Source organism: Pezoporus occidentalis, unplaced genomic scaffold (genome assembly GCF_034315485.1).
Source record: "Pezoporus occidentalis ecotype Australia unplaced genomic scaffold, CSIRO_AGI_Poc_V1 ctg69, whole genome shotgun sequence".
NCBI classification, from domain to species: Eukaryota; Metazoa; Chordata; class Aves; order Psittaciformes; family Psittacidae; genus Pezoporus; species Pezoporus occidentalis.
This window is the reverse complement of record NW_026916041.1, coordinates 3,190,465-3,216,534: the sequence shown is the minus strand read 5'-3', so window position 1 is coordinate 3,216,534 and position 26,070 is coordinate 3,190,465. Positions and strand designations below refer to the sequence as shown.

Here is a 26,070-nt window from a genome sequence, read left to right as displayed (position 1 = left end):
CTCAAGAAAGGACAGGGGGATCCTGGGGAACAGTGAGTGGTGCGCCCTTGCTGTGGTGCACACCAAGATGCGTTAACAAAAGCATAGCCAGCAGGTTGATGGCAGTGATAATTTCCCTGTCTTCAACATTTGTGCAACTGGTTCTTGTGTTCAATTTTGAGCCTGTAAGAAAGACACTGAATAAGTGTGAGTGCAGTGGAGAGCCAGCATAAAGTTAGTGGGCTGGAGCATATGACAGGCACAGAGAAGCTGAGTGTGCTGGATTTGTTCAGTCAGCAGAGCAGTCTAGGATATGGCTGCTTTAATTCTGTTTCACCTCAGTGCCTGGCTGAAGCATGGTTGCACCATGTTACAGAACAGTTTTGGAATGATTGGTTTGTGCATAGTGCAAATAGTACATGCCTTCTATTTTAATTATAAATTTGTGGAAAATAATGTAATGAAAAAGAAGCTGCAGAAAGCACCATACTGCTTGCAGCTGATTGCACAAAGCATGCCTGGCAGTGTGCAAAAGACATTCACACAGTGCTTTTCATTGAGTATGCCATAGTTGGTGTGACATGCCACAGTCAAGAAGCCAGTTTGTCATATGCCTTCCACTTCACTGAAATTTCTGCCAGGCTATGGAAAACATGGTAGGCATGAATGGAAACCTGTTAACAGCCAGATCTGCCAAAATAAAAAGAACAACATACTGAGTTAAATATGTTGCTATTATATCACAATCCCTATTTTTCACACAGTTTCTATTGTCAAAGAGCAGAATCTGATACTTACTAAGAGTAGCTAGCTCTATAAAATATCTTCCTGCCAGGATTTATTTTTATTTCTACTCATTTACAAAATCCCAGAGCTGCTATGGCATATTCTGCTCCACCACTTATGTTATTTAAAAGTCCACATGAACCACAAGTATATTAAAGCAAGAAACAATGCAAATTTTGTTAATAACAGTAACTTTGACACATTCTCAGGTGAAGATGTTTTTATGTGGATGAACTAGGAAAAAAAACCCAAGTAAACACATTTAGGTGAATGTTAAAAATGTGTTGGCACTCTTGGCTGCAGCGCTGGGTAAAATGCTGTATTTCAGCATATGTTCCCATCAACCCACTTTGCAATGCAGTGCCGCTACAATACATAATTGTGAGCTCGTTTGGATACTTTCTGAATGCCATCCAGCCATTTCTGTCAACTGCATTGTTTTGCCTGCTACCTTCCTATCAAAGCCCTGGAAAATATTTGCTTCTGTATGCATGCACACACACACATCACCAATATTTGTCAAAGCCAACGGGTTTGCTTCATTGAACATGCAGCAGCCTAGGCTGAACAACCAAAATATGCTAAGCCAAGTATACTACTGGATGGGAAGAGGACCACATTAGTTTCAGATTAACAGCTTGTATCACTACAGTAGTGGTGATGGTAATGCAAGATAAACCAGGAACACGCATTCCTTTACAAAGATCTCATCTGCAGAAGTCTGTCTGGTGTTCATGAAATGGGTCAACCAGACTGCTGCCTAGTGCAAGGAGCTCCTAAATTACTGCAAGTTTGGCAACTCTTTATCAGCCTGTTGTTAAAAAATCCAACAAGTCCACATTTGCTACATCAGTATAGTCTTGCATACTGCAGTGACCATCTCCTGTGCAAAGAGAAGTATGCTTTTCTAGACTAGACATAGGTAAGCAAGAAGAGTCACCAGGAGGAAGACTGATGATGAAAGGGCCCCCAAAAATCCTGCCAAAAACTAAAGAAAAAAAATAAACATGAGAGCAAACTTCAGAGCCTGCTGCTAGAGACAACCCTGGCACAAGGTAAGCAGTAAGACAGATAGTCATTGAGACAGGCTGGCAAAATACTCTGTAGATCTTACCATGTACATAGAGACAGAGAAGCATGTGGAGGAACCATGTCCACAGCAAGACCTGATGCGGGATACATAATATGAGCCATAGATTACTGGAGGAAAAACAAGTGAGAGGGGTTTCTGGGCTGTGGCCAGTGTAATTATGTAGATGGAGTTGGATTTAGCTTCTGTTACGGTGAAGGCCATGCCATTTCCTTCCCGCATGCAACCTAGAGCATACTCCAAATGGAGAAAGTGTAAATAACAAAAGTTATTTGTATGCTTTAACTAAGTGTCCATATAGTGATTGAAAAAATAGAATCAGATCATAAATTCCAACAAATACTAACAGGATAGATTGATTATGCAGAGATTCCCAGCAACAAGGAGTAGATGGGAAAGCTTTCTCCATTCTAATTTAAGTGAATGTCCTCACATATTCTCTCCACCAGTTCCAACTAGCAAAGCATGGCATTTTTTGTGCATCAGACAGACTAGACAGTGAGTCAGAAGCTGAGGCAAGGAAATGTTCAACAGCTTGTTTTCTGAGCAGTTATAAGCATGCATTGCTATGATGCTTATTTATCAGTCATGAAGTTTTCTCTATGCATGCATAAACAGAATTCATCTACTCCTTTTTCCTGCACAAAAAGGTGTTCTTGAGCTCTCTTGCTGACATGGAACTATGTGCCCTTAAGTTCATTATATTTGTCCAGGCAAGTTCTAGAGGATCTTTCATTCAACAGCTCAGTCACAGTAAATACTGCCAAGTGAAGAGGCTACTCACTTGAACAGGTGTGTTATAAACTGGACCTTACAAACCTGGAATATGAAGATACAAATGCAAGTATTAAGAAATGGATCACTGTTTAACTTGAAATTATATGGTTCTATGCAGTGTTGCGTAGATGCTTCTGTGAAGCTGTTCCAGGGAAATCTTTTCTGAATCATGGGACTTCATGAAAGACATTTCAATGCAACAAGAAAAATTAAAATAAAATAGAGAGCTCTAAGGTAGTGCTGCTTTTTGTTCAGCATTTAATTACAGAGCAAGCGAATACCAGAAACCTATTTAAAAATGGTTAACCCTTCAGTCAGATCTTGTGCCAAGTGAACACTGTGCGTCCTGCATAGATGACAGAGAGTAGTAAGGACAGACAAGCTCAGCAAAGTAGCAGGAGCAGCAGATTTTGTCAGGTTTCCAAAAAATGACTATTTACTGGCAGTACTAAATTCTATTAAATGTAACTGACACAATTTTGTACTAGGAAATATTAACCATTAAAAGTTCAGACTGAATGGAATATAAAACAATAGAAAGCACAACTCAGTGTAACTCGGTTCATATCCCTGCGTAAGAAGTCACAATTGAGAGTCCAGCGAGAAGCTGGACAGGCAAGATTCTCTGTGTTAGACCTTCACTCCCCATCACCTCTAAGGGAGGAGGAAATAGATACCTGTATACACAGCAAATATTATTATTTTGATTTTTGGTTTTTAAGGCTGTGGGAAGCACATACAGGAATTCTGGTTGGGAATGTTTAAGCTGTTTTATGGGACTTACAGTGGCATTGAAGTAGTCTGAAGATGGACACTAGTATAAGAACATAATTATTTTTGTTGTTAATTAATACTGTACCATAGTAGCTCCTAGCACAATTGCTACTTTAAAAGCAGAAGACATGTTTCATATCCTCAACTTTTATTTGGACTGAGCTGACTCCATGCCTTTTACAGACTTTTTTGGTGGTGGAAGTTACAGCAAAGTGCTCTGAGACATTAGGCATGGAAAGTATTGTTTCTAAACTTGTATCCCCTGCCTTTCCTAAAAGAGACAATGAAATCAGTGTTTCAGTTATAGGTCTTACACACTGTTGGGCAATGAATCAACTTTCGTCTGTTTATTCAAGGGCCAGTAATGTTTGTTTAGCTATAAATTTAGGTATGTTGCAGACACTGATGCCATCCGCTGCTCAGTCATGCCTGACAAGAAAAATTATTACTCCTTGATTATACTCTTTCTCCAACAGAGATTTATTACACAGACAATGCACAACACTGTGGGAGCTCTTAAATTAGGGTTTAATGGTTGGTAGCCTGCAGTGTTAAGAAAAAAAAAAAAGAATCAATGTTCTCTGAACGAAGTGAACTTTAATAGAAATGCCTTTGGTTTTTAATTCAGTGGAGAAATTATTATAAACATGAAGGATGATTGAGACATCATGTGCAGAGACAAAAGGAATATGTAGACTGAAAAAGCTAGTCTGACAGGCTATTGCTAGTATTCAGGACAACATGTCCTGCAGTCCTGGTCTCATGATTGCTCAAATCAGCAACCAATTTGGTGCATATCACTGGGGAATTTTCATCTTTAGTTCCTCTTACTGTGCAAAAGGATTCTTTGGGACTTTAGGAATGGAATTAGCCAGACTTTTTTTAACCTACAGAAGCAAAAGTACTTATTATATACACAGACTTTGCATGAGTAAACATGCAGGCAAAATACAAAAGCTTTCTAGATGGAGATGGGTATTAGTCTGCTACTATCCACGTATATTTAAACACAGGATCTCATAGCTTAAGAGTAACTTGGATAAACTGGATTTGTTTCAATGCTTATTTAATTACTCCTGCAGGCTAGAGGAATCCTCTCTGTGTGGCAGCTCAGGCCTCCAGGTAGCTGCAAGTGGTGACAGAAACGTGAACGTTGAGGAACTGGCTCCACCGTGTGGGCTACGGGAAATGAACATGAAAAGGCCATCAAGAAGCACTGGACATTCACTTGTTTGCACTATGGGATAAAGGTAGGGTTAATAGTGGGAATGTAAGGGAAAAAAAATATCTGGGAGAAATTGGAAAAAAAACCCTTAGTCTAGTAAAGCTTTATTGTTGCCACTATACTGCCCTGAGAGAACTGGCCTATGGTCTCCCTGATCTAGCCCACTGAGGAAGTTGGTTTAACTCCAGTAAGGCATTTTGAGTTCTTCAGCAGTTTCCTGACAGATCTTCTTCAAGATATTAGTAGGAGTGTGACAGTGTGCAACTCAAATTCACCAAAGGCTTATTTTTTCCTAACACCTACTGCATGTTCTGCCTACTGATGACATGATAGAAGTGCAAAAGCATGAATTAATGGGCTTGGAGAATTACTGGCACAGTAGTGAGACTTTAGAATTCCCAGGTGTACAGATAACATTCTGTGTAAGTGCTCCTGCTTTTGCTAAGCCCAGGTATGGTTCAGTAGTGCAGCCACTTCTGCATACCTGATGGCATCATCATTTCCATCCTGTTAGATTTTCCTGGAAAAGCAGGCGGCCATCTCCAGGGAGATCTTGTTAAACAGAGTTCTTAACAGATGAGTTGCAATTTATTATGCCAATCTTTTAATTTTTCTGAAGCAGAGACAGCTCCTTTGACTTTTAAGTTCATTTTATTTGTATTCACACAAATACTGAATTATTTCCTTTTTAAAATTAAAAGCTTTGGAAATGCAGTTTTATCTGCTCCTCTTTTAATTAGAATGGATGAAACTTGCAATAATCAATGCTAGATTCATTTCAAGGACAAGCATGCCTCTTGCACTGAAATCCAAACTACAATTGTATCACACATTACCTCCTGTTAGATTCATGATTAATTGATAAGTAAATCTGGCATTTGTTACGTACAGGATTAAGTGGATTCTACACATCCTTTTAAGTATTAAGCTGCCTAGTCCAAATATAAAAGGCTAAAACTTTCACACTCTTGGTGTTTATTTTCCTAGCAATACCACGAGGTCTCCATCTGTATTCAAGTCTGTTTCTGTGTTTTAAGTTAATACAAAATTTACAGGCTTTCTGTCTCTCCCTCTCTCTAAGATAGACGAAGCAGCAGGATTAGAGTCCACATGACATATTCTCAGTTTCTTACTAAGGTAATCAATACTGAGCTACACTATTCATCAAAGACAGAAAGGCAATGGAACAAATCCATGTATGCTTTATTCTTCAAGCGAGGAAGTGTAAAGCGTATTTACAATGAGGTTGATGGTTTTTTCTGTGGTTATAGTTTGAAGACAGAATGGATCCAGAGCAAATGCATGAGAGAATATAAATTTCAGACTGTATTGCTTTGTGCCAACATACAAAGCATGTGTTTCCTGCTGAAACCAAAACTACTACGTGAGTAGTTAATAAACTTCTGCCTATTCTGCCTTTCAAAGACAGTAGAGAAACCATGCAAATAAAGCAAAGCACACTCAGTATTTGATTTTGTGAACAAATAAGGTATCATTTCACTTTAACAAGTTTATTTTGTCTGCTTAAAAAGTATGTATTAACCAGGAAATTTCAGAATAATACAACACTTCAACTAATTGATCCATGTGCTTCTTGCAAGAAACAGAAATACATATACAAGTGAGTGGTTTTCATGATCAGACATGAATGTATGAATTTGGGGAAGATGTAAGAGAATACTTGCGTTCAGGCAAGAAATAAACACTTTTTTTTTTTGTACCTGAAAAGAGACAACAAGTGATACTGTTCTGATGTCTCATATTTTTGACATGCAATATCCAGGGTAAGACATTAAACTAAACTTCAACAGGTAAAAGTGTGCCTGTCCAATCTTGTATTACAAGCATATGTATCAAAAAAATTTCTACTAAATTCTTACTTTTAATCATCATTCAGCATCAGAAATAAAACCAGAAATAAATTTTTATATAAGTAAATTTATTGATTATCTGAAGACAAAAAAGGTGTTATTTTAAAAGCTGTTATCTTGTTTTATTGCCCCAATAACAAGAGATTAAAACATCACAGCCAGTTAGGTAGAAAGGCTCAAACTTTTGTCTCAGTTATTTGTGTTGAAATTTTCTCAAGATCAACTGCATATGGCTACCAGAAGAAACTTTAGTTAAGTAGAAAAACTTGCTCATGAGCTTTCTGTAGGAACATATTTATGTGTTAAGAAGATGTACAGATTTGGGAGTTTAAAGAAGATCTAAGAGACTCTTAAAATCAATACTGTTGCAAGTGGTGCACTTGCAATATCAAAAGCTGATCTTCTGATAAGATTAAGCCAATGCCAAAATATATGCAGAAAGGATTCAATAAATAGTTCTCGATGACACAAACTTCATTTTTAAAATGAAACTGCTTTATACTGAGTAAAACGCACTTCTAATAAACTGAAATAATATCTCTCTGTGGTAATTAAGCAATTTTTTGAACATAGAATAGTTAGGGTTGGAAAGGACCTTAAGATCATCTAGTTCCAACCCCCCTGCCACTAAACCGTATCACCCAAGGCCTCATCCAACCTGGTCTTGAACATGTATACAAGAATAGAAAAGATCAAACACTGCTCTCAGTTTCATTCCTGAATTCTCACTGAATTGTGCTGGCAATCGCAGCAAAATTTCCCTCATGTTACCCATTCAGTACTTCCTTTTGGGAGCACCATTTTTCTAGTAATGATGCAAAGTGCAATACTGAAGGAGAACTGGAAAACGCCCACTTAGTAATTTGTAACCCTGCTTTTTTCAGACTTTGACATATCCCTTAAAAACATTGCTATGAACATGTTTGTGGCAACATCTAACAAAGACTCCACTTTGCTACCACCTGATGAGCCAGAGGAATACACAGAATCCCAGAGCTTCATTTGCAGGATTCTTTGTGCACCGGCTTTGGCCACCCAATCTCCCATATGTATAATACCAAATAATAACCCTGATATAATGTAACAGATCTTTACTCACATAGTCTGCACATGGGTTCAAACTAGATGGTATTTGTGCTATGCTGTTTAGGAAGCATGCTGCAGTGATAAAGTTTACATGATGAAGGACAAGGGAAGATGATTTAGAAGTTTCTGTCTGACAGTGATTGATTCCTTGCTCAGATCGTATATAAAAGCTGATGGGTCTCCCCAGAAAGTTAAGAGACTTCACTTATGAGTCTCTAACTACAGTCACAATAAACAAACACTGAGGTGAGTTAACCTTGATTTTTCAGTACTGGGGAAGACAGATGAAATGTGAGTCACCCACAAAGACCCTTTCCATACGCAATAAAGTCCCTAATAGGTGAAATCATTAATATACATCCCAAGATGTCAAAAATAAACAGGTACAGCATCAAAACTAAAAATCCATCTTCCTGGGAGGTAACACAGAGCATCAGAAAAAAGCCACTTTCCACTCAGCAATACTAAAGGTGTAACTGAACACAAGGCACCAAGACACCAGCAGCAGTCTACAGATGGATGAGTGGAGTAACAGCAACAGTGAAAGAAGAAAAGATCAATGGGCAGCAGCAGGACATGACAGACAGTAAATGCTGAAATGACAGCAAGGTATCTTTTCTTCACACACAGAAGCTGAATATGCCTGATTGTATCAGAATACTAATGTAATCATGGATAGCAAACTGTGAACAGGAGAGGGAAGGAGAAATCTGGTATGTTCAAGAGGAAATTACCCTTTGGATGTTTGCACTAGAGGTGGGATATCGCTACTAGAGATGCTTTAAAAGCAAGTATTTTTCCTCCTTTTCATTCACTGTTATTTCTGCTTTTCTGAACTACTGGTTCATTTTTCTGCCTTTACTACATTTCCTTTGAAGTTAATTTTAGATATTGAAACTGAGCCCATTGTTCTTCCAAGACCACATGGCAGAGAAGTGACACCATCACAAATAACTCAGCATTTGTGGTTAAGAATCACTTATATCTTGCACTTCCTTATTAAGGTTAGCATTTGCATACAGTATTTTTTTCTGCTTTCAAAAATCAGATTCAGTTTTACCACTCAGGATTTCAAGCTGAGAAACAGATCTGGATCCAGAGGAAAAGCAGTAGACAGCAAAAACTAACTACACTTTGGGATGCAGGGGTTTTCCCACTCAGGTTGAACAGAGTGAGCCTTGAGACTTCACTTGAATGAGGCTCTCACTATCCTGCCCTTCACAGGCTGAGGTGGGCGCCAGTTATCAACTAGTGGGTTCACAGGCTCGTTCTCAGGATTCTTGGAAAGGCTACGGAGCTTTGCCATCTGCAAGAAGAAAAAGTAAAGCATCCATGTGAATTCACCTGGAAGTAGTGTCGACCTTGATGCTTAGAACAAACAGAAAACGACAGAAGAGGAGTTTTCTTATGTAATGTCAAGCATAGTGGTAGAGACTGTTGGTAGAAATCACTGCAGCCCAACAGCTAGCACTATTTCTGTGGATCTTTACATTCTTCATCCACAGAACACTGCACTACCCTTGCCTGGACTTCTTTTGGATTTGTGGATTGACACTCAGAATGTGGAAGAAGAGTAAAGGGCTTTACTCTTTTTGATGAAGATCAAGACGATGACCCTGCTGGAGCTGGACTGTAGTTAAACCACTTCTGAAAATATGGCCAGCCAAGTCTATGCAAGTAGAGAAAAAAGCTGGTTTGCAGAAGTTCCTATTTTGTTCTGTACGGCAGAGAAACATAGGCCAACAGGATTACTAAGTTGAATCATGAATTCAGCATTTAGACATTGTTCTCCAAATTAATTTAAATTCAGTGTTACTTTGTTAATTGTTACTCTTTCATCAGAATGCAAAATAAATCTGTTCAAAAACCAGCCAAATCAGGAAAAAGGCTATACCCTGGCTTGTATTGCTGAACCAGAAAATACTATAAATAACCAAAAGTCTTAATGCAAGAATTAAAAAGAAGGTCACCTTACCCAGACTGGCTCTCTATTCTTTCTCCTGTCTAAATGAACATTATATTAATACAATTAGTCCACTGATTTGTAGTAACATTCAGGTTTGCAGGTTCTAGCTAGTCTGATCCTTCTGACAGGTTTTATGAAGTCAAGATGTGGACCAGCAACTTCTTAAACTGGGAAACCAGCTAAATGTCAGTCTCTCCACGTAATGCTGAAACACAGAGAATGAACTGAGGCTGCTATGATGGCTGAATTTTGTGGCTCAGGGACACTTCCGAAGGTTTTCAGGATCCCAAGAACACTGCTGTTGAAGCTATTGCAGGAGGTGTCTAAGAAGGGACCCTGATTCTCAAGGTCAGCCAATTTCAACAGTCTATTCTGCAGTAAATTTCTCACAGTGCTCAAATAAAGCTTTCCTCGTTAGAAAATACAAGGAAACACAGGGATTGCAAATCATCCCCCTGACATACTGAGACACTGGTGAGAACTGGTAAAGGAGTAGCAAAACTAGCTGGAGTTTACCTGATCTGCGCTGACTTCAATTGGCTCCTTCAAGAGAATCCAAGTGATGCACTCCTCACAGGGGGGTGTTGTGAAAGAACCGTGGTAGGTCCAGTAGTCCCGAGATTTGGGGAAAAGAATTGAAGGATCAAAGTGCTGAAAAGGAGCCTCTTTCCCCTTAGAGAAACAAGACATAACTCTTTGCAGTAACTCTAGGGATATGCATCTTAAAAAGACATCAGTATCTATGTTATTATAAAGGAAGTAATTAAATACCAAGATTCATGCAAGAGATCAATCTCCTTTTCTTACTGTCAAGCATTTGCCCTGTAATTAATAACAGCTGACATTTTGTTTCCATTAATAAAGTAGAACAAACTGAATTGTGTGGGACCAAAGCAAATTCACAGTTACCTTTTTCTGTTCAAATTATCAAATTTTTATTTTATTTTGGGTCAGTTGCGATAAAAGTTCAAGGCTGTGGCTGTGGGTACCCACACACTTTTTATCTGATAGAACAGTGGCCAGGCATTTAGCCCAGATTCGTTAGTCTTCTCTATTTTTACATTGTAATTACAATGTCTTAGTGATATTCTCAATCTTTTTGTTGATACTGTTACACTTCATGTGAAAAAATAAGCTAGTTCCTGGAAGAGTACTGGATCCTGAATATCTCACAACTAAATGTGATTATCACCAGGCAAGGGAGAACATCAGACAGCAGACAATATATCCTGAGAAGTTTTTCTTTTCCATCCGATAGGATACTCCACAAGATTATCTCCACAAGACTGTGATGAGACTTCCTTATCCTCCCATGGCAACAAGAACTAAACAAGAAAGTTCACTTTTCTACTGGTATTTAGGATGCAGTTCTGGAATGCAAAATATATTGTTCCTAATTCCTTCTCCTAACATGGAGTATCTTTTCTAGATGGGAACAGAGTTATTACTCTAGAAAACGCAGTGGGAGGCTCTGAAATCTTTCCCACACATCCTTTCACAAAACATGGGTAGGAAGAATAACCTCAAGACTCAAAATGTATCTTCCTGGAAAAATAATCATGCAAGTTCAATAAGTTTGCAAGTAACTTTGCAAAATTACGCTTTTTCAGTAAGTAGCGTCCAAGAAACTACTCAGCCTGTAATGCATCACAGCAGTTGAAACTGCACGTGCAATAAATATACCAGTGATACCATCTATTACTCTTTCCTGAAAAATAGGTAATCTTGGTAAAATATATGTGATGATAGGAAAGAAAATAAGTATTAGAAATGAAACACAAGATGTGGCTGTTTGCACATGTACTTTTCTTTAACTGTTCCTTTTCCAAGAACCACTACAGATGATATCTGTATGTAGGAAATGAGACTTCTATTTTTTTGCTAATAAAAATCACGAAATCTCCAGTGAGGCAGTCTCAGATACAATGTAATGGAGTATATCTTGTCATCACTGTATGACACAGTGTTCCACAGGGTGACTGATCAACTTTACTAACCATGGCAAAGCTCTTTTGTAAGTAAATGGACAAAAAATTATAGAGGGATCATGAGAGAAAGCAGCATCTGAATCAAGACAGGTATTATTGACACAGCAGGGGAAGCAGTGGGTAGAGAATAAAAAATGACCTTCGGTTCCATCAGTAGAAAGAACTGAATTGTATCTGAAGACTAAGAAAAGGCTGAAAAATAAAATGAATATGACTGAGTGACGAGAGAACAGACTTCAGGCTTAGACCTGTGTATCAGTGGCAGTACATACATACATAAATTAAATGCAAGAAATTCTGCTAAATATGTAAGAAAATACTTACAAAATTTCTAAAATTCAGTTCTGATGATCTGGTGGTATGTTCAATGTTATGTAAAAAAGGGACTTTTAGCATCATTAAAATCATAAAACTTATCATGAAGTAGAATTGCTTAAGTATACCTAGAAGTTAGGTTTATGTTAAATAATAATCAGAACCACAGAATGGTTTGGGTTGGAAGGGACTTTTGACATCACTTAGTTCCAACTCCCCTGCCATGTTAAGTAACAACAGATGCAGTATCACAATTCTCTGCAAAGAAGTCCCTTCTGCAGTTGTGTCTATGCAATAGGTATGGACTGTGGTCTTAGATAATTAACTAAGCTGAAAACCAGTTTAGAATAGGTTTGCAATAGTGTTTGTGCTGGTATGACAGCACAAACAAAGGAAGAGAGAACCTAGGGCTCCTGTAGAAACTGTACTGTGTAATCCTTTATAACTGAATTCAGTTCCATGTTAAAACTAATAAAGTTTTTAATCTCCCTTACATTGAGCAGGAGCTTGCTCCATCATTCCTACTAGTTTCTTCTCATTTCAGGCCAACTAAATTTCTGACTCGATTATGCATTTGCTTTGGCCACTGCTGTCATATTAAAAAGATCTTTTCATTTATTCCTGATATTTGATCACTGACATATTTTTTACAGAGCAGTATCAATAAGATTACAAATTGTGCAAAGATTGGTAGAAAATCCTTTACAACAAGAATACTTACAGAAGTGAGGAGTTACGTGTTTACTAAAGTAAAAGAAAGTTTCCTGCTCCACAGTTCAATGTATCACCTCTCGTGCTACTGTTAGGTATGAGAATGATGACAAGAATTTAATCTGAACTTCTGATTTCTGCTTGTGCTGCTTTTCAACTACATTATATCACAGAAATTGTTTTGATACCTTGGTCTTAATGTTATCAATTTCTTCAAGAATTCTCTTCATCTCTGGTTTGGGAGTATTTCCAACCTGCAATGCAAAGCACAAGTACTGCATTTTTTATCATGTTCCACAGTGTTTGAAAGAAATTCAGTACATCCCATCTGTCAGGTTAGCAGCAGTACTTGCAGAACATCCGGTACAGACAGACACAAAATTATGTGTGTTAAAAGCACATCCAGAATAGCAGACTCAAGTAACTGGCTTTGCAATTCAAGAATGTGTTGAAGGACTCTACAAGGCACCTCGCACTGTCTGGGGAGCAAACTGCGTGGTCAGACAAGTGTCAGCTACATCACCCGAGGCCTGGCTCTTGGCTCCTGGTTTGAAAGCAACCCACAACCAGTGTGAGATATATGAGCACTCTGCAAAGTGTTGATAATCTGACGAGCTGAGTTCTTGCAGGCACTTCAAACACTCTACAGCATATATGCAGTCAGATCAGACTTCGTGTCAGACACGATGAGATTCATGTCATGACCTCCTCAAGCTATGGGGTCACTTTATTGTTTGTGTTCATGAAATTCAGCACCTCCGAAAACTCTGACGTGGTTCTGCATCCAAGATGAGTAGACAGTATGCGTTAAGACATGCTGTTATTGCCATGTCTTGCTCCAAAATAGATTAAATTCAGTTCTTCAGGAGATAGTTCTATCTCTGTTTTAGCAATACCCAAAAAAGCAGTTGGAGAACATGACAAACCCAGAGCAAAACAGCCCCTACACTAAAGGGCAAGAAGGAAACAAGGAAAGAAAGCCAGACAAGATACACTGATACCATGTACTTTTCTAGACCTTTTAGCTGACCTTAGCATGATTAATAGGAAGATAGCGTTACTCTTGTGTTTTTCAAGATAAAAGCTTTAGCCTAAAAAAGACCAGAAGAAGTGACAAAGAAAGAATAATTGAAGGACATAATCATAAGGGAGAATCTGGACAAGTGCTGACCAACTAACCACAAGAAAAAAAGGTCAGGCTTGCTCACAGTGTAACAGAATTAAAATTAATTGGATCTACCCTGTCCAGGAACACTGTGGCAAAATTAATTACATCCACTTGCTATTGCTTGTATAAATGCAGCTTACTAGTGATAAAACAATATAAGGAGAGCTATTCTCTGATATTGTTCAAGCTGAAATGCCCTCTTGACATAAAGTGACATAGCTGAAGTTTGCGTAACTTACTGCTATTAGTTTGTGTGCCTGTTGGGGTTTCTCAGTACCCTAAACCACCTGCACATCTGATACTAGGAAAAACAATTTGAAACTACTGGTACATGTTTTCCATTATTTTGTTATCAAGCTGTTGTATTTCATGGTTAAAATCTTAGTTAACTTCTTTTACCAGGAATTCCTTTTTTTTCAAGCAGGTTTGTGAAACTCTTTTTGATTCCCAGCTTACATAAGGATCACCAAGATGTGAAGTAAGGGATTCAGTTTACATAACCTTGCTGACAGGCAGACACAATACCTGCTAGCAGACAAAGGGCAGGAGGAAACACTCTTCCTATGCAGACTGTCCTCCTCAGTCCACACTCCAGAGCTGGTCAACTATCAGGGATAAAGCTAGCAAGTGTCCCAGGCTTGAAGTTTTGTGACTTGTTCGCTACTACCCATGATATGTGCCACTGGTACAGATGGTGTCAGAAGCTGGCTCTGAACAGGTTAGTGCACATGTGACATCAGTCTGTACATCACTTTGAGTGTTCTCCTGTAGAATGGTACAGTGCAGGGAACAATTATGGGACAATTTTCCCTGGCACTAGAGAGAAATATACAGAAAATTACAAAGACTAAATATTTGTGACTTACTTTCAGAAAAATGCCCACAACAGCCACTCCATCAGGTTGTTTTAAAGCTCCAGCAAAATTACCATGTTTTGGATTCCAGTGCACCATATGTAACTAAAAATCAATGAAACCTCAGTTATTAAATCAAGAAATTGCCAACAGCACAATCTTACCAGGTTTTGAATTAAATTAAGAAAAGTTTACAGTACACAGTAAGTAAATGGACATGAAAACCAAAAATTTATGTATTTCCTGCTGCTGTTCTCATGCTTCCATATGCTCTCATTTCCTATAAAGCACCACTTTGCATTTAATTGAAGCATAAGAAGAAAATTGTGCTTTCCACACAATATATTTAAAAATTAATCAGACAATGCAACTACAAACAATTTAACCCAAGCACGCGGCATGCACACATGCAGTGCATAAACCACCTCCTGACATGCACTTCATCTCCAGTAGACTTTTTGATCTTCAGGTTATGCAGATATCAGCTCAAGGATTTACACTGGACTGTATTCAGTGCACACATTGTTTTTTATCTGTTACTACTCCAAGCGCATTGTACTGGAAAGGAGTGGATAGAGTAACCTGCCATTTCTTTCCCATTTCTACTTTGAACAAAGCTGTATTTCAGGATATATTTCAAGCTTTTACTTCTCCATCTATTAAAAAAAAAGTCTTTCTCCATCTATTAAAAAAAATCTTTGGCTCCTGCATATAGCTACAACTGCTGCAACCAGCAGTGTGGAATCTGAAATAAGTGGCATCTGGAACATAGCACCATGCAAAAAACCCAAACCAAAATCCAAACATACGGTGCATATTTTTGAATGCAAATTTTACCTTTTTTTTTTAATGCATAGTAATATTTATTTTAAATAACAACAAAATCATTTGTCCTGAATAGAAATTAATGTATTGATTTATGTTTCTTTTCTCTTGAGGATAAGGATATCATTGCTTAAGATAAAGGTGGAGCAGCCATATACCTTTGGTTGCATGCTAGCAAAATTTTATACATTCCAGGCTTTCTTCTCCTGCCAATACCTATCTGAGAACTGCAAACAAAAGTAACATAAAAAGCCTGTGCTTGAACTAACCAAGAAATAGCTTGAGGAAGCAGAATTTGTCTGTTTAGTTGGCCACAGAAAGTAGAACACTAACACAGTTTGGCTGTGGCCAAAGAATGGGAACCCCTTTCTCCCCCAAATCATCACTCACAGTCATCTCTCAATGTTTGTGCACACTGACCCTGCAAAATGCATGCCTAAATTTTCTCCTATGATAGGTGGGCAACGCACCTGCTCTACACATTCAGGGTAGAGGTGGAAGGCAGGAAAACACTACTGCAGACTTTTTGTGGGAGTAAGCATATGTTTTGAGCTTATTCTCAAATAAGATGGAGGAAGGGGGTAACATTTGCTAGTAATTCACTAACATCAGTAATGAAAACATCAAGAAGTCTTCAGGGCCTAGAGAAACCATCAATTTTAGCAAATTTGGACAACAATAGTGCAGTAGCTTACATTAAAATACAACCAACCAACCATTGTCCACAGTTCCTGAAAATAAACAGATTTTAAAGCACAGATGTTCAGAAACTGGAAGATACTCTTTACCACTCTGAATCTGTTTTAAGGTGGATCTAATTCTGAATGTCAGTTTATCAAATGTGCTTTTAGTGAGTTTTTCTATTCCTTAGCAATCCTTTCTGAAACTAACTTAGTCATTCAAGCTATACCACAAATAGCTGAAAGCCAAAAGCTGTCAGCAGAAAACAGATCTTCCTATTTGGAAATAACATATCACTTTGCCTCAAATATTTTTAAAACATTCTAAAATACCAGCAAAACTCTTGCTTGAAGAAGCAAATTCCATGTTAGTATATACTTGCAAAGATACATTTGTTGGCAGATGCAACTTACCCCACTGCATGCTGATGAATATTCACAAGTTTCACGGATTTTTAGAGAAAAATCCATAGCTAAATACTCACAAAAGGGAGAATGGTTAATCTGTTCAGATGCACAAACACTAAGACTCCAGTTAGTACTGAACACTACTGTCAAAAGTAAATCCTACCTCTGCTGCGTATTTCACCCCATCTATAACATGTTCAGAGCCATGGTCATCAGAGGAACCCCAGTGCAGGTGAAGCTGACGCAGCCTGTAGGCTCCTGTGAGCGGCCCACCTCTCAGCACTGTGATAGACAATCCACATCAGCACTAGCCTACAGAACACTGACATACACATTCACTGTGCAGGGACCCATACTTCAAAAGTGTGGAGCACCTCTTGGAAATCCAGCTAACTGCAGTAAGGATCACAACATTTATCCCTTTACAAGACAGGAGCTGAATTCTGTTATCTCTCAGGAGGAGTCCTGCTTAATGTGGAAACTGTGAAATCTGCTGTGAGCCAAACACAGAATCAAACCCCCGTTGCCCAACAAGCAGCTTTTCTTTTGGCAAGTGGACACCCTATAGTTCCTGATGTGGAGAGAGACGGAAGGCATTCAGGTTAATCCTTGTCAAGAAATGGTCTGTTGTGAAATGGTTGGGAATAGGACTGTGAAATTAACCCAAAGGTGCTTTGAAGCATACCTCTAGTCCATGACTGGCATACCTTTTACAGTTCAGATAACCAAACAGCATAGTTTGCTCCTTTAAAAAAAACAACAACCCAAAACCAAACCAAAAAGCCAAAACCACACAACAGAAAACTAAAAAAATAAATCTATTTCTTAAAACTGGGGGAAGAGAAGAAAGTTTAGGTCAAATTAACTAGAAAAGTGTTCTTGAGCAAGTAAAAACTATAGTCCACATTTACGTTGCCAATAATGAAAAAAATTAAGAAGCCATTATGTCTGCTGTTCATAGCCGAATAATGCTGACCATGCATCCGTCTGACAGTTGACATCAACTCTGACTTTCAAAACCTAATACCTGCTCTTTTAGTTTAGGAATTCTTTCAAGCAGGGACTGCTTCGAGGATAATCTCTCAAATACATTTTTCATTCCTTACCTAAGACAGGAATGAGACATGTCCCTTACACAGAAGCTGGTAATGCAATTCACAACTGCAGTGCCAGAAGAACTTGTTTAAATAGCACTCAAGTTTGAATGTCTACCAATAGCTTTGAAGTTCAAAGTTAAGGTTGAAGTAGTATCTAAATCCTCTTGTCCCTCGTGGTTTCAAATTAATTCTTGATATTATATGTGTTGGAACACACAGAGCAAAAGGTTTGATTTTGCAGTTTCTCTTTTTAGTTGGTAGACATCGTAGCCACTGGGGGGCAGAAACAAATGGCTGAGTTTTAGCATGTAGTTCCAATTAGCTTCTGAGTTTGTACATAACTAAATTATCATAACTAACTCATACAGGTTATAAGTAAGCCTTCTGTATAAAAGCCAGCAATAGAAAATATGTATTGTTTTACTTGTGAATGTAGGAAAAATAAGACATAGACTCTTAAGACCCAAATCCTCACAATTATTTACTTGCCATTTCACACTGGAATCAGTGGGGAGCAGAAACTTTCAGGAGCTGAATTTATATGATCTAATTACTTTCACAAGCTAAATCAACAGAGTTGGGACCTCATGTAGCAGTTGTTTCTTACAGATAGCCCTTTCCAGAGATCATACTGCGACGCACTTGGAAACAGCATTTCATAACAGTATACAGACCCCTCCACCATAAAAATAAATCTTAACATTCAAAATTTTCCATTTGATTAGATCAATATCTTCAAGCTAGATTTCTTTTTCCAGTTAAAATCAGGTCTGTGGCTACTACTTATCCTCAGCTGTTGCCACTACATAAGGTAAAAAAGGTTTATTAAATGCTTTCTCATGTGGTTTTTCACAGCTGTCAAACATTGTATGTGATTCCAATCAGACACATCCCTATGAAAGGCTTGATTCCTAAACTACTGTCCAGCAGCCTGCAGAAAGTTAGTAACAGCAGCAGGGAGTGATTGTGCACAGTTAATGTCCAGAGGAATGACAAGACGTGATGGGGAGGGAAAGGCAGGGAAGAAATGGAGGAAAGATAATTTAGAGGAAGGACTGTACTCTGCTTGGCCAAATTAGGGTCTTTCTCCAAAACAGTTCCCTGGGCAGACATGGTCTTGAGCAGCCTCTGTCTAAACACCTCAGCCCTTAGGAAGCTGCAAAGAAGACAGAGCAGAACCACCATGTGAAAAAGGTTCATAATCAATTTACTTCCCATGCTTTCAGCCACAGCACCGATTTTATGAACTGCTTGTGGAAGAGGATTCTGTGTTGCAACGAAAGTGCAATTTATTTATGATTTGTCTGAGGTCATTGTGTATGAACTGCTGTAATAAATACTAAAGTACATACAAATACATAGCAAAGAGATGGCCCCTGTCCTATGTAATTTAGGTTCCGTCTGCGAGACGTGGAACAGTAACAGGTAGCTCTATTGGCAGGAGTCCAAGGAAACAATGAGTTTCTCTTGCTAAGAGAGATGGAGATCTTTCAGTATAATGCAGATGTATTTAATTAATTACAAAGCTTACTAAGAATAAAATCCCAATACAAATGCCACCAAAGCAGATATAGGAAAACATAATGGAAAGTAACTGTTTTCCATTAATTAGATTGTTTTCCTTCTTGAACTGATCAATAATGTATGCTCTTGAGATATCTTTGTATTATATGGTATTGAGAATTTATTATTCATGTTGATAGTTGTTGCCTGTCTGCATTCAGAGCTTACACACTGACATAGCTCTGGAGTCAGTTTTTGAACAATTTGACTTTGAGATGCGAGGCTGCCCTCTCTCACTGACATTACAAAGCTATTTCGTAGCTTTCCAGAAGCTATGAAATGCTATTTTCATAAATATTATCTTCATAGCTTTTTCAGGTTGTGCAGTATTTGAAGAATTTCTGTACAAACAGAAGAAATCAAAATCACTGTCACTGGAAATGTATATAGGAGGTTTTTGTTTCCGAAGTGCCTCAGAGCACACACTAAACCCCTCTGGGGTTATATACAGAATACCTGCAATTGGCTTCTGTATATAAACATGACTGACTATTAAAATACAAACTTTTGGTGGAGAAACACTTTTGCACAGGCCCTTGGGCTACCAGAGCCACAGCCTGAGGTATGTTTGTATGAAGAGGGCTCTCTCCCTACACAAAACCTGAGGATGTGGTGTCTGTGTTGAAGGAGGTGACCTGGGGAGAAGTCCACCTTCCAGCAGAGTCCAAATCTTAGGAATGCCCCTGCAGCGCCAGCCTCCCTGTCCCATCTATGGTGGACCTAAAAATGGCTGGATCCACCAGAATAAACTACTTTACATTCCCAAATGACTTTTCTTTGCTAGCCTGCATAGGTCAGGTACCACAGGATGCTTTTTGATTCCCAACTCTTTGCTCAGCTCCTTACAATAATCCCCCAAAAGCCAAACAAAAACCAACCTGATCGATCGAAAGTGTCATCAAAGACGACTCGGCAGGTGCGCCCGTTGTTTAGGATGGTTTTCGCTGCCCCGGGATCGTAACTGGCGTGCCAAGAGGTGAGAGAACTGTCGTGCTTCACGTCCTTGCTGTTGATCTCAATGGGCGACTGCTTGTCTCCCTTGGCCAGGGGGTAGTTTTCATGCCAGCGCTCGGGTCCTGCGGAGGAAGGCAGGGAAATGTCTCTCTCCCTCGCTCAGCCCGGCCCGGCGGCCCCGCGCCCTCAACTCACCGTTGTCGCTGTCGTAGCCCCACACGGCCTGGGCCATGGTGCCGCTGCCCGCGCTCCACCCCGTCCCGTCCCTTACGCTCGGCAGCGGCCCCGGCAGCGCGGTGCGCTCCTGCCGCCCGCCTCGGGGGGCTTTTTATAAGGCTCTGCGGCTTCGCGTCCTCCCCTGAGGGGTGGGCAGGGGCAGGGCGGCGCCGGGCGGCTGCGGGGCGGGTAGGGCTGTAGACGGGAAGGAACGTTTCCTGCCCCAGGGACGGGGCAGAGGGATGTCAGGGGGCACAGCAGCCGCCTTCACACCCCGCACAAGGGCACTCCCGGCCCCGGCAGCGGGAAGGGTGCACCAGGAGCGGACGGGCGGCGGTGCTGGGCCTGAGGCAGCAATGGACGTGGAGCCGGGCTGGGGCGGAGGGCGGCTGCACAAGCACGGGAAGCCAGCCAGGCGGAACGCAGCACCCAGCCCGGCTCTGCCCGCCAGGTTTTCCCCGTCTGCGGGCAGTGCTCCACGCGAGAAGTGCTCGCCGATGGTCCTGGGCGAGCTCACAGGCTAGGTGGGCTCCAGGGCTGCGGCATCACTGCGCTCGCAAGTACTCTGTTTAACAGCGCCGGAAGACACTGTCTGCCTGAAAGCATGCCTCATAGCCTGCAAAACCATGCTGTTACACAGAGCTAGCCTCTGACAGCCTCAACTCAGGCCATTCCTGATGGAATGAAGGCTTTCCAGTCAAATTCGGGTTTGACATTGTCCAGTCGATTCTTTTTTTTTGCACAGGGAGCCTTACACCAAGCGTGTTTCTCATGTCAGGCAACTTAGCAGGTGACATTTCAGTCAGGAAAAGTTTTTCAGATGATGGAGCTATTGGTATGGTTGTGTTAGTTGGCATTGTCTGTACATTTCCGTTGAATACTAAAGCTTTTCTTTCAAATGCCAGCTTTCCTACAGTCTCCCTTGGCTTTGTCAGTCTCTGTTATGACTGCGGCAACTCTATCTACCTCTAGCTAAATGCTACCTCAAACTGGATACCTCGAGCTAAATAATATCCTAAGCTAAATATTTGGGAGTCAGCCAAGAAGTATCATGGACAATGGAGATTTTCAACACAGTTGCAGCAAACTCGCTCAAATGTTCCTTGTACACATCAGCACTGGAAAGTAGCAAAATAAACTTGCAGCTTTGAGAAGTTGTAAACACTTTGTATTGGTGAGATGCAGGGAAAAGATTGAGAAACTGCAACATACAGAGACTAAGTGTAGTTTGGTCATATTTCATGTCTCCAAGAATCTGGAGGATAAAAGTTCCCCTTCTAGGTTACCTATATAATGAAGCTAATAACTAACTATACAGACTTAAGGGTAAGTACATGATTTCATTAAATGTTGTTAGTCAATCTGTTTTGCTCTGAGGTTAATCATAAGCAGACATCCCCCCTTTGAGAGAAAGGTAGGACAAGACCTCTTACTTAGAAACCTGCACCTGAGAAGATTTATGTAAGCATGTATATAATATCTTTACATAGAGAAGATAGATCAGAGTGAAACTCAGTAAACCATAGCAACTTATAAGAGGAGTTCCTCTTGCCATCTTTAAACATATAAAGATGAACTCATTAGCAAAGTGTCCTTCAAAAAATGTAGTTCCTCACATCTTCCTTAGGCAGAGCTCAATTAAGAAAATAGTAGGAGGTGATTTAAGTACAGTTGTATGGAAAAATCACAGCTTTTCACTTCCAAAAGAGAACTCTAAAACTAAAGAAAATACTATCTTTTACTGTCATCAATCAAATGGATAATTTGTTGCAAGGACAAGCATGTAAAATTGACACCTATTACAATTTTAATTCAGAAAGTTTAGACATTAATCCTTTTGAAATGGTTTCTACTTCATCTTCCTAGGAAAAAGCATTTGTGAGCTCATGAAATTCTAATTGGACCAGCTCATTTTCTGACTATATAAACAGACAGCTTTAGTAGGCTTGTTTATTGAAGGCTCAGGGGCACTTCTCATCGACTTCCTATATAAAAACAGTGCTTATTGGAGCCGTTTATGGAGGTAAAGGATATGAAGAAGCTCAATAAGGGCCAGCAATGTACGCTTGCAGCTCAAGAAATCAACTGTGTGATGGGCTGGATCAAAAGCAGTGTGTCCAGCAGGTTGAGGGAAGGGATTGTTCCCCCTTCTGCTATGTGAGATCCCACCTGGATTACTGCATTCAGCTCTGGGCCACCAACATAAGAAGGATGTGGACTTGTTGGAGTGAGTCCAGAGGAGGTCACAAAGCTGCTCAGAGGGCTGGAGCACCTCTCCTGTGAAGAGAAGCTGAGAGAGCTGGGCTTGTTCAGCCTGGAGAAGATCTCTGGGGAGAACAGCAGCTTCTGCTACCTAAAGGGGGTCTACAAGAAATACAGAGAAGGACTTTTTGCAACAGCATGTAGTGAGAGATCAAAGGGTAATGGATTTAAACTGAAATAGCATAGATTTAAATTAGATATTAGGAAGTTTTTTACTGTGAGGGTGGTGAGACACTGACACAGGTTGTCCAGAGACGCTGTGGCTGCCCCATCTGTGGAAGTATTCAAGGCCAGGTTGGACAGGGCCTTGATCAACCTGGTCTAGTGAAAGTTGCTTCTGCCCATGACAGGGGGGTTGGAACGTGATGATCTCTAAGATCCCTTCCAACCCAAACTAACCTATGATTTTATGATTCTATGATTTGTATTATATAGAAAAGGGTACAAGTCAGTTCTTTTGACAGGATTTAAATTCATTGCTCTGTGAGAGAATTTACATAATCTTCTCTATTAAGGACTTCCATGCCTACAGCAAGTCTTCATATTTTAGCTTTCCAGTGAACTGTTCGTGTTGCACCCTGATGATCAGCTCTTTGTCAGCTTCTGCATGTTGTGACTTCTAGGCACTGACTTATGCAGAAGTGACAAATGGTAGGATCAACAGTGTGGGTACTTGGAGTCAGCTCCAGGCACTGAGTCATATCACAGTGCCTCACTGACTTGATGGTAGTGGTATTCTTTTCCTCTTGCTTTCATCATCAAAGGCACAGTAAAAAGAAAATGTAGTAGCTTTATCTGCATTAAGAGATAATCACAATAAAATTATTTTTGCATCCCTTAAGACCTACCTTCACATTTATCCTTTTCTTCTGATATTGTCTAAGAAATTCATTATCATCTAACTTGCATAACATTGCTTTCTCTAGGAATTAGATACATCTGTCATGGAAAAGCCATTATAACTAAGAAAATGAAGCGGCTTTAAACATTTAGGGGTAGTTCACCTAGTGCATTCATAGCTGCATTGAGGTGATTTGTCTTTATTTTCTAAACCTCTGACATGTTTAGAAAGCCAACAGCCATCTGTGATAGCAAAGGGAAGAGCATAACAAGATGAACCTATACCGTTCATGAAACACTTCAGGATTTCTGCATGCCCAGCTGCAGTACAGCTGACATCTGTTTCATCAGAAAGATAAGGTTTGAGAAATCAGGGAAGGAAAGAGGAAAACTGGGGAATTAAAGCAAACTGACTAAAGCAAATGGCAGATTTCAGCAGCATCATTAATGGCTGACATATTAGTAAAGTCATTATCTATTATTTCAGTTGCAGAAGGAAAGCTGTGCATCTGTTCATAGTGTTCTGATTTCGCCCTTAAAGTTAGAACTGATCTGAGCATCAGATGGAGATTGCTAGGTGAAGTGCAGGCTGAATAAATACTAGATATGGCTTCTCTCTCTGTCCTTTTAGAGTGATCCAGCAATGCAGCACATACAGTGTAAGTACTTAAGTAAAAAACAAGTGCTGTGGAAAAAAAAACCATGGAAAGTGATCTCATTAAAGAAAGCAGCAATGTCACAGCTTTGAAAGATACCTGCCAGAGAGCTTCCTGTCACTCTCTAGCTGTAAAAGTGTAATATTAAAAAGTAGTATAATCCAATCCCAGTGGATATAAACCAGCATTCTTCATGCTAAAGTGCTTCTCTGTTACAGTTACCCCTCTCCCCCATGTGAGGTAGAGAAATGCACACATCACACGTGTCTGAAACTGGTACCCAGTAACAGGATCACAGCTGGGCACCTGGTGACAACAGTTTACTTGAAATGCTTATCAGAATAAATAAAACATAGTGGTCCTGTTGGACACCTAACCATCGTCATCCAAAAGAGGGTTTTATATATTTGTCATCTAGATGAAAGATTGAAACAGAGGAACCAAAACTAATTGACGTGCTATGGCTATGCGATGCTGTGTTGGACTTGACTTGTAGTTCAGATGCAATATTTGTTTTCAGTAAAGAAACAAAAAGCATAATCATGCTCACCTCACTTATGAAAATAGCTTACCTGAAATCATAGATCCTTTATTTGAGAACATGAAGCAGGAATAAGTGGAGTCTGGAAAATGGCTCAGAGCCACAGCTTTAACCCAGAGCACACAAAGCATGTACAGAAGAATGATGCATTGGAAAGTGACCTACAGCAGCCTTGGGCTCTGCCAGCCAGGACTGTTTTGGCCAATACCTTGACATAGAACAATCGAAGTGCTGCTCCACCTCAGTGTGTCAGTTTCCAGCAGTCTCCAGGGGCCAGGGTGACAGCTAGGGATGGCTGACTGTAAGGGGACACAGACATAAATACACCAGAACCACGTAATTCAAGAGTTCCCCTGCTCGAAGCTAAGTTTTCCAGGTTCCACTGTGCTTAGGGCTATTTCCCATGGGTGATTTCATGCAAAAGGCTTTACTGGAGCACAGAATGTGCCCACAATAAGCACATTGTTAAATTAGCAAAACTATTTACTCACTGCCTGTGACCAATCTAAATATGAAATATCTTCCACTGTATTTAATAGCTTGTGGAAGAAAACAATACACGATATGGAAGGGGCAGCAATGTTTTTTGACATATTGCACATTGCATGCCAGGCAGTGCAGGAAAGGAATGTCACTCCGTGCTTTTGATTGAGGACGCCATAGCCAAAAAAGCCAAATTGTCATATGCCTTCCACTTCACTGAGATGCCATGCTATGGAAAACATTGTAGGCATGAATGGAAACCCCCATTGAAGGCCAGATCTATATTGGAAGATCTGCCAAGGGAAAATGAGAAGCATATTGGGTCAATTATGTTGTTTTTATACACGATGTGTTCCTCACCTACATTTACTTTATTTGATAAAACACAGAATGTAGCACATCTAGACAAACATTAGGCAGACTTTTAATGCATCTTCCCTTTTCAGAAGGCACATAACTGCAGTCTGCACTTCAGAATCTAGAACCTTGCTTGCAAAATCTCATCATTCTACTGTTGTGGCTCGGAACCTACATTACCATTTGCAGAACTTAATATTTAGTTCATAAGATATAATAAACATAGAAACAGTAAATCAGACTTCATAGTTAGCAATAGGAACTAAATGATGAACAAGTTTTCCTTGTGGCAATCTATTAAAATGAGCATAGACCTAAGAGACTATCAGTAAAAAACCCAGCAACAATGACAACAACAAACTGGAAAACCAAACAAACAAAACCAACCCCCCCCCCCCCCCCAAAAGTAGATGCCACATACAGATCTGGTACAAAAAAAAAAAAAATATACTGCCTGTTTAAGACATGACTTCCAGATCTGAAAAACTAAACTGATGAGCTCTGCAAGAAGATAACTCTTCTCTTTTTGACACAGGGATTTGCTCTGAAATCCAAATCTGAGCTAAGCTGTCTACTTTTATACACACTGGCACAGTCT

At 39.8% G+C, this 26,070-nt stretch overlaps 1 protein-coding gene across 2 annotated transcripts; it reads right to left on the bottom strand.

Annotated features, from left to right (window-relative positions):
- Positions 1-7,166: 7,166 nt before the first annotated feature.
- LOC134175516 (carbonic anhydrase 3-like) lies at positions 7,167-20,368 on the bottom strand. Of its 2 annotated transcripts, XM_062641566.1 has the most exons (7): positions 20,313-20,368; positions 20,042-20,239; positions 16,667-16,785; positions 14,603-14,695; positions 12,757-12,822; positions 10,071-10,226; positions 7,167-8,894 (listed from the first exon to the last, which is right to left on the bottom strand). In XM_062641566.1, exons 1-7 carry the CDS (start codon positions 20,347-20,349, stop codon positions 8,775-8,777), a joined length of 789 nt encoding a protein of 262 aa, XP_062497550.1. In that variant the 5' UTR covers positions 20,350-20,368; the 3' UTR covers positions 7,167-8,774. The 2 variants fall into 2 exon arrangements, with proteins under 2 accessions (XP_062497550.1, XP_062497551.1); XM_062641567.1 differs by lacking the exons at positions 16,667-16,785; positions 20,313-20,368 and having other exon boundaries at positions 20,042-20,210.
- Positions 20,369-26,070: the final 5,702 nt, after the last annotated feature.

What these genes read in the sequence shown, in the direction of transcription:
- LOC134175516 (XM_062641566.1), bottom strand. Translation starts at nt 20,349, where the DNA reads ATGGCCCAGGCCGTGTGGGGCTACGACAGCGACAACG. An exon ending in GGGCTACGACAGCGACAACG is followed by an intron (nt 20,240 to 20,312) that starts GTGAGTTGAGGG and finishes CTTCCTCCGCAG; the next exon opens with GACCCGAGCGCTGGCATGAA. An exon ending in TTGATAACATTAAGACCAAG is followed by an intron (nt 10,227 to 12,756) that starts GTATCAAAACAA and finishes TGTTTCTCTAAG; the next exon opens with GGGAAAGAGGCTCCTTTTCA.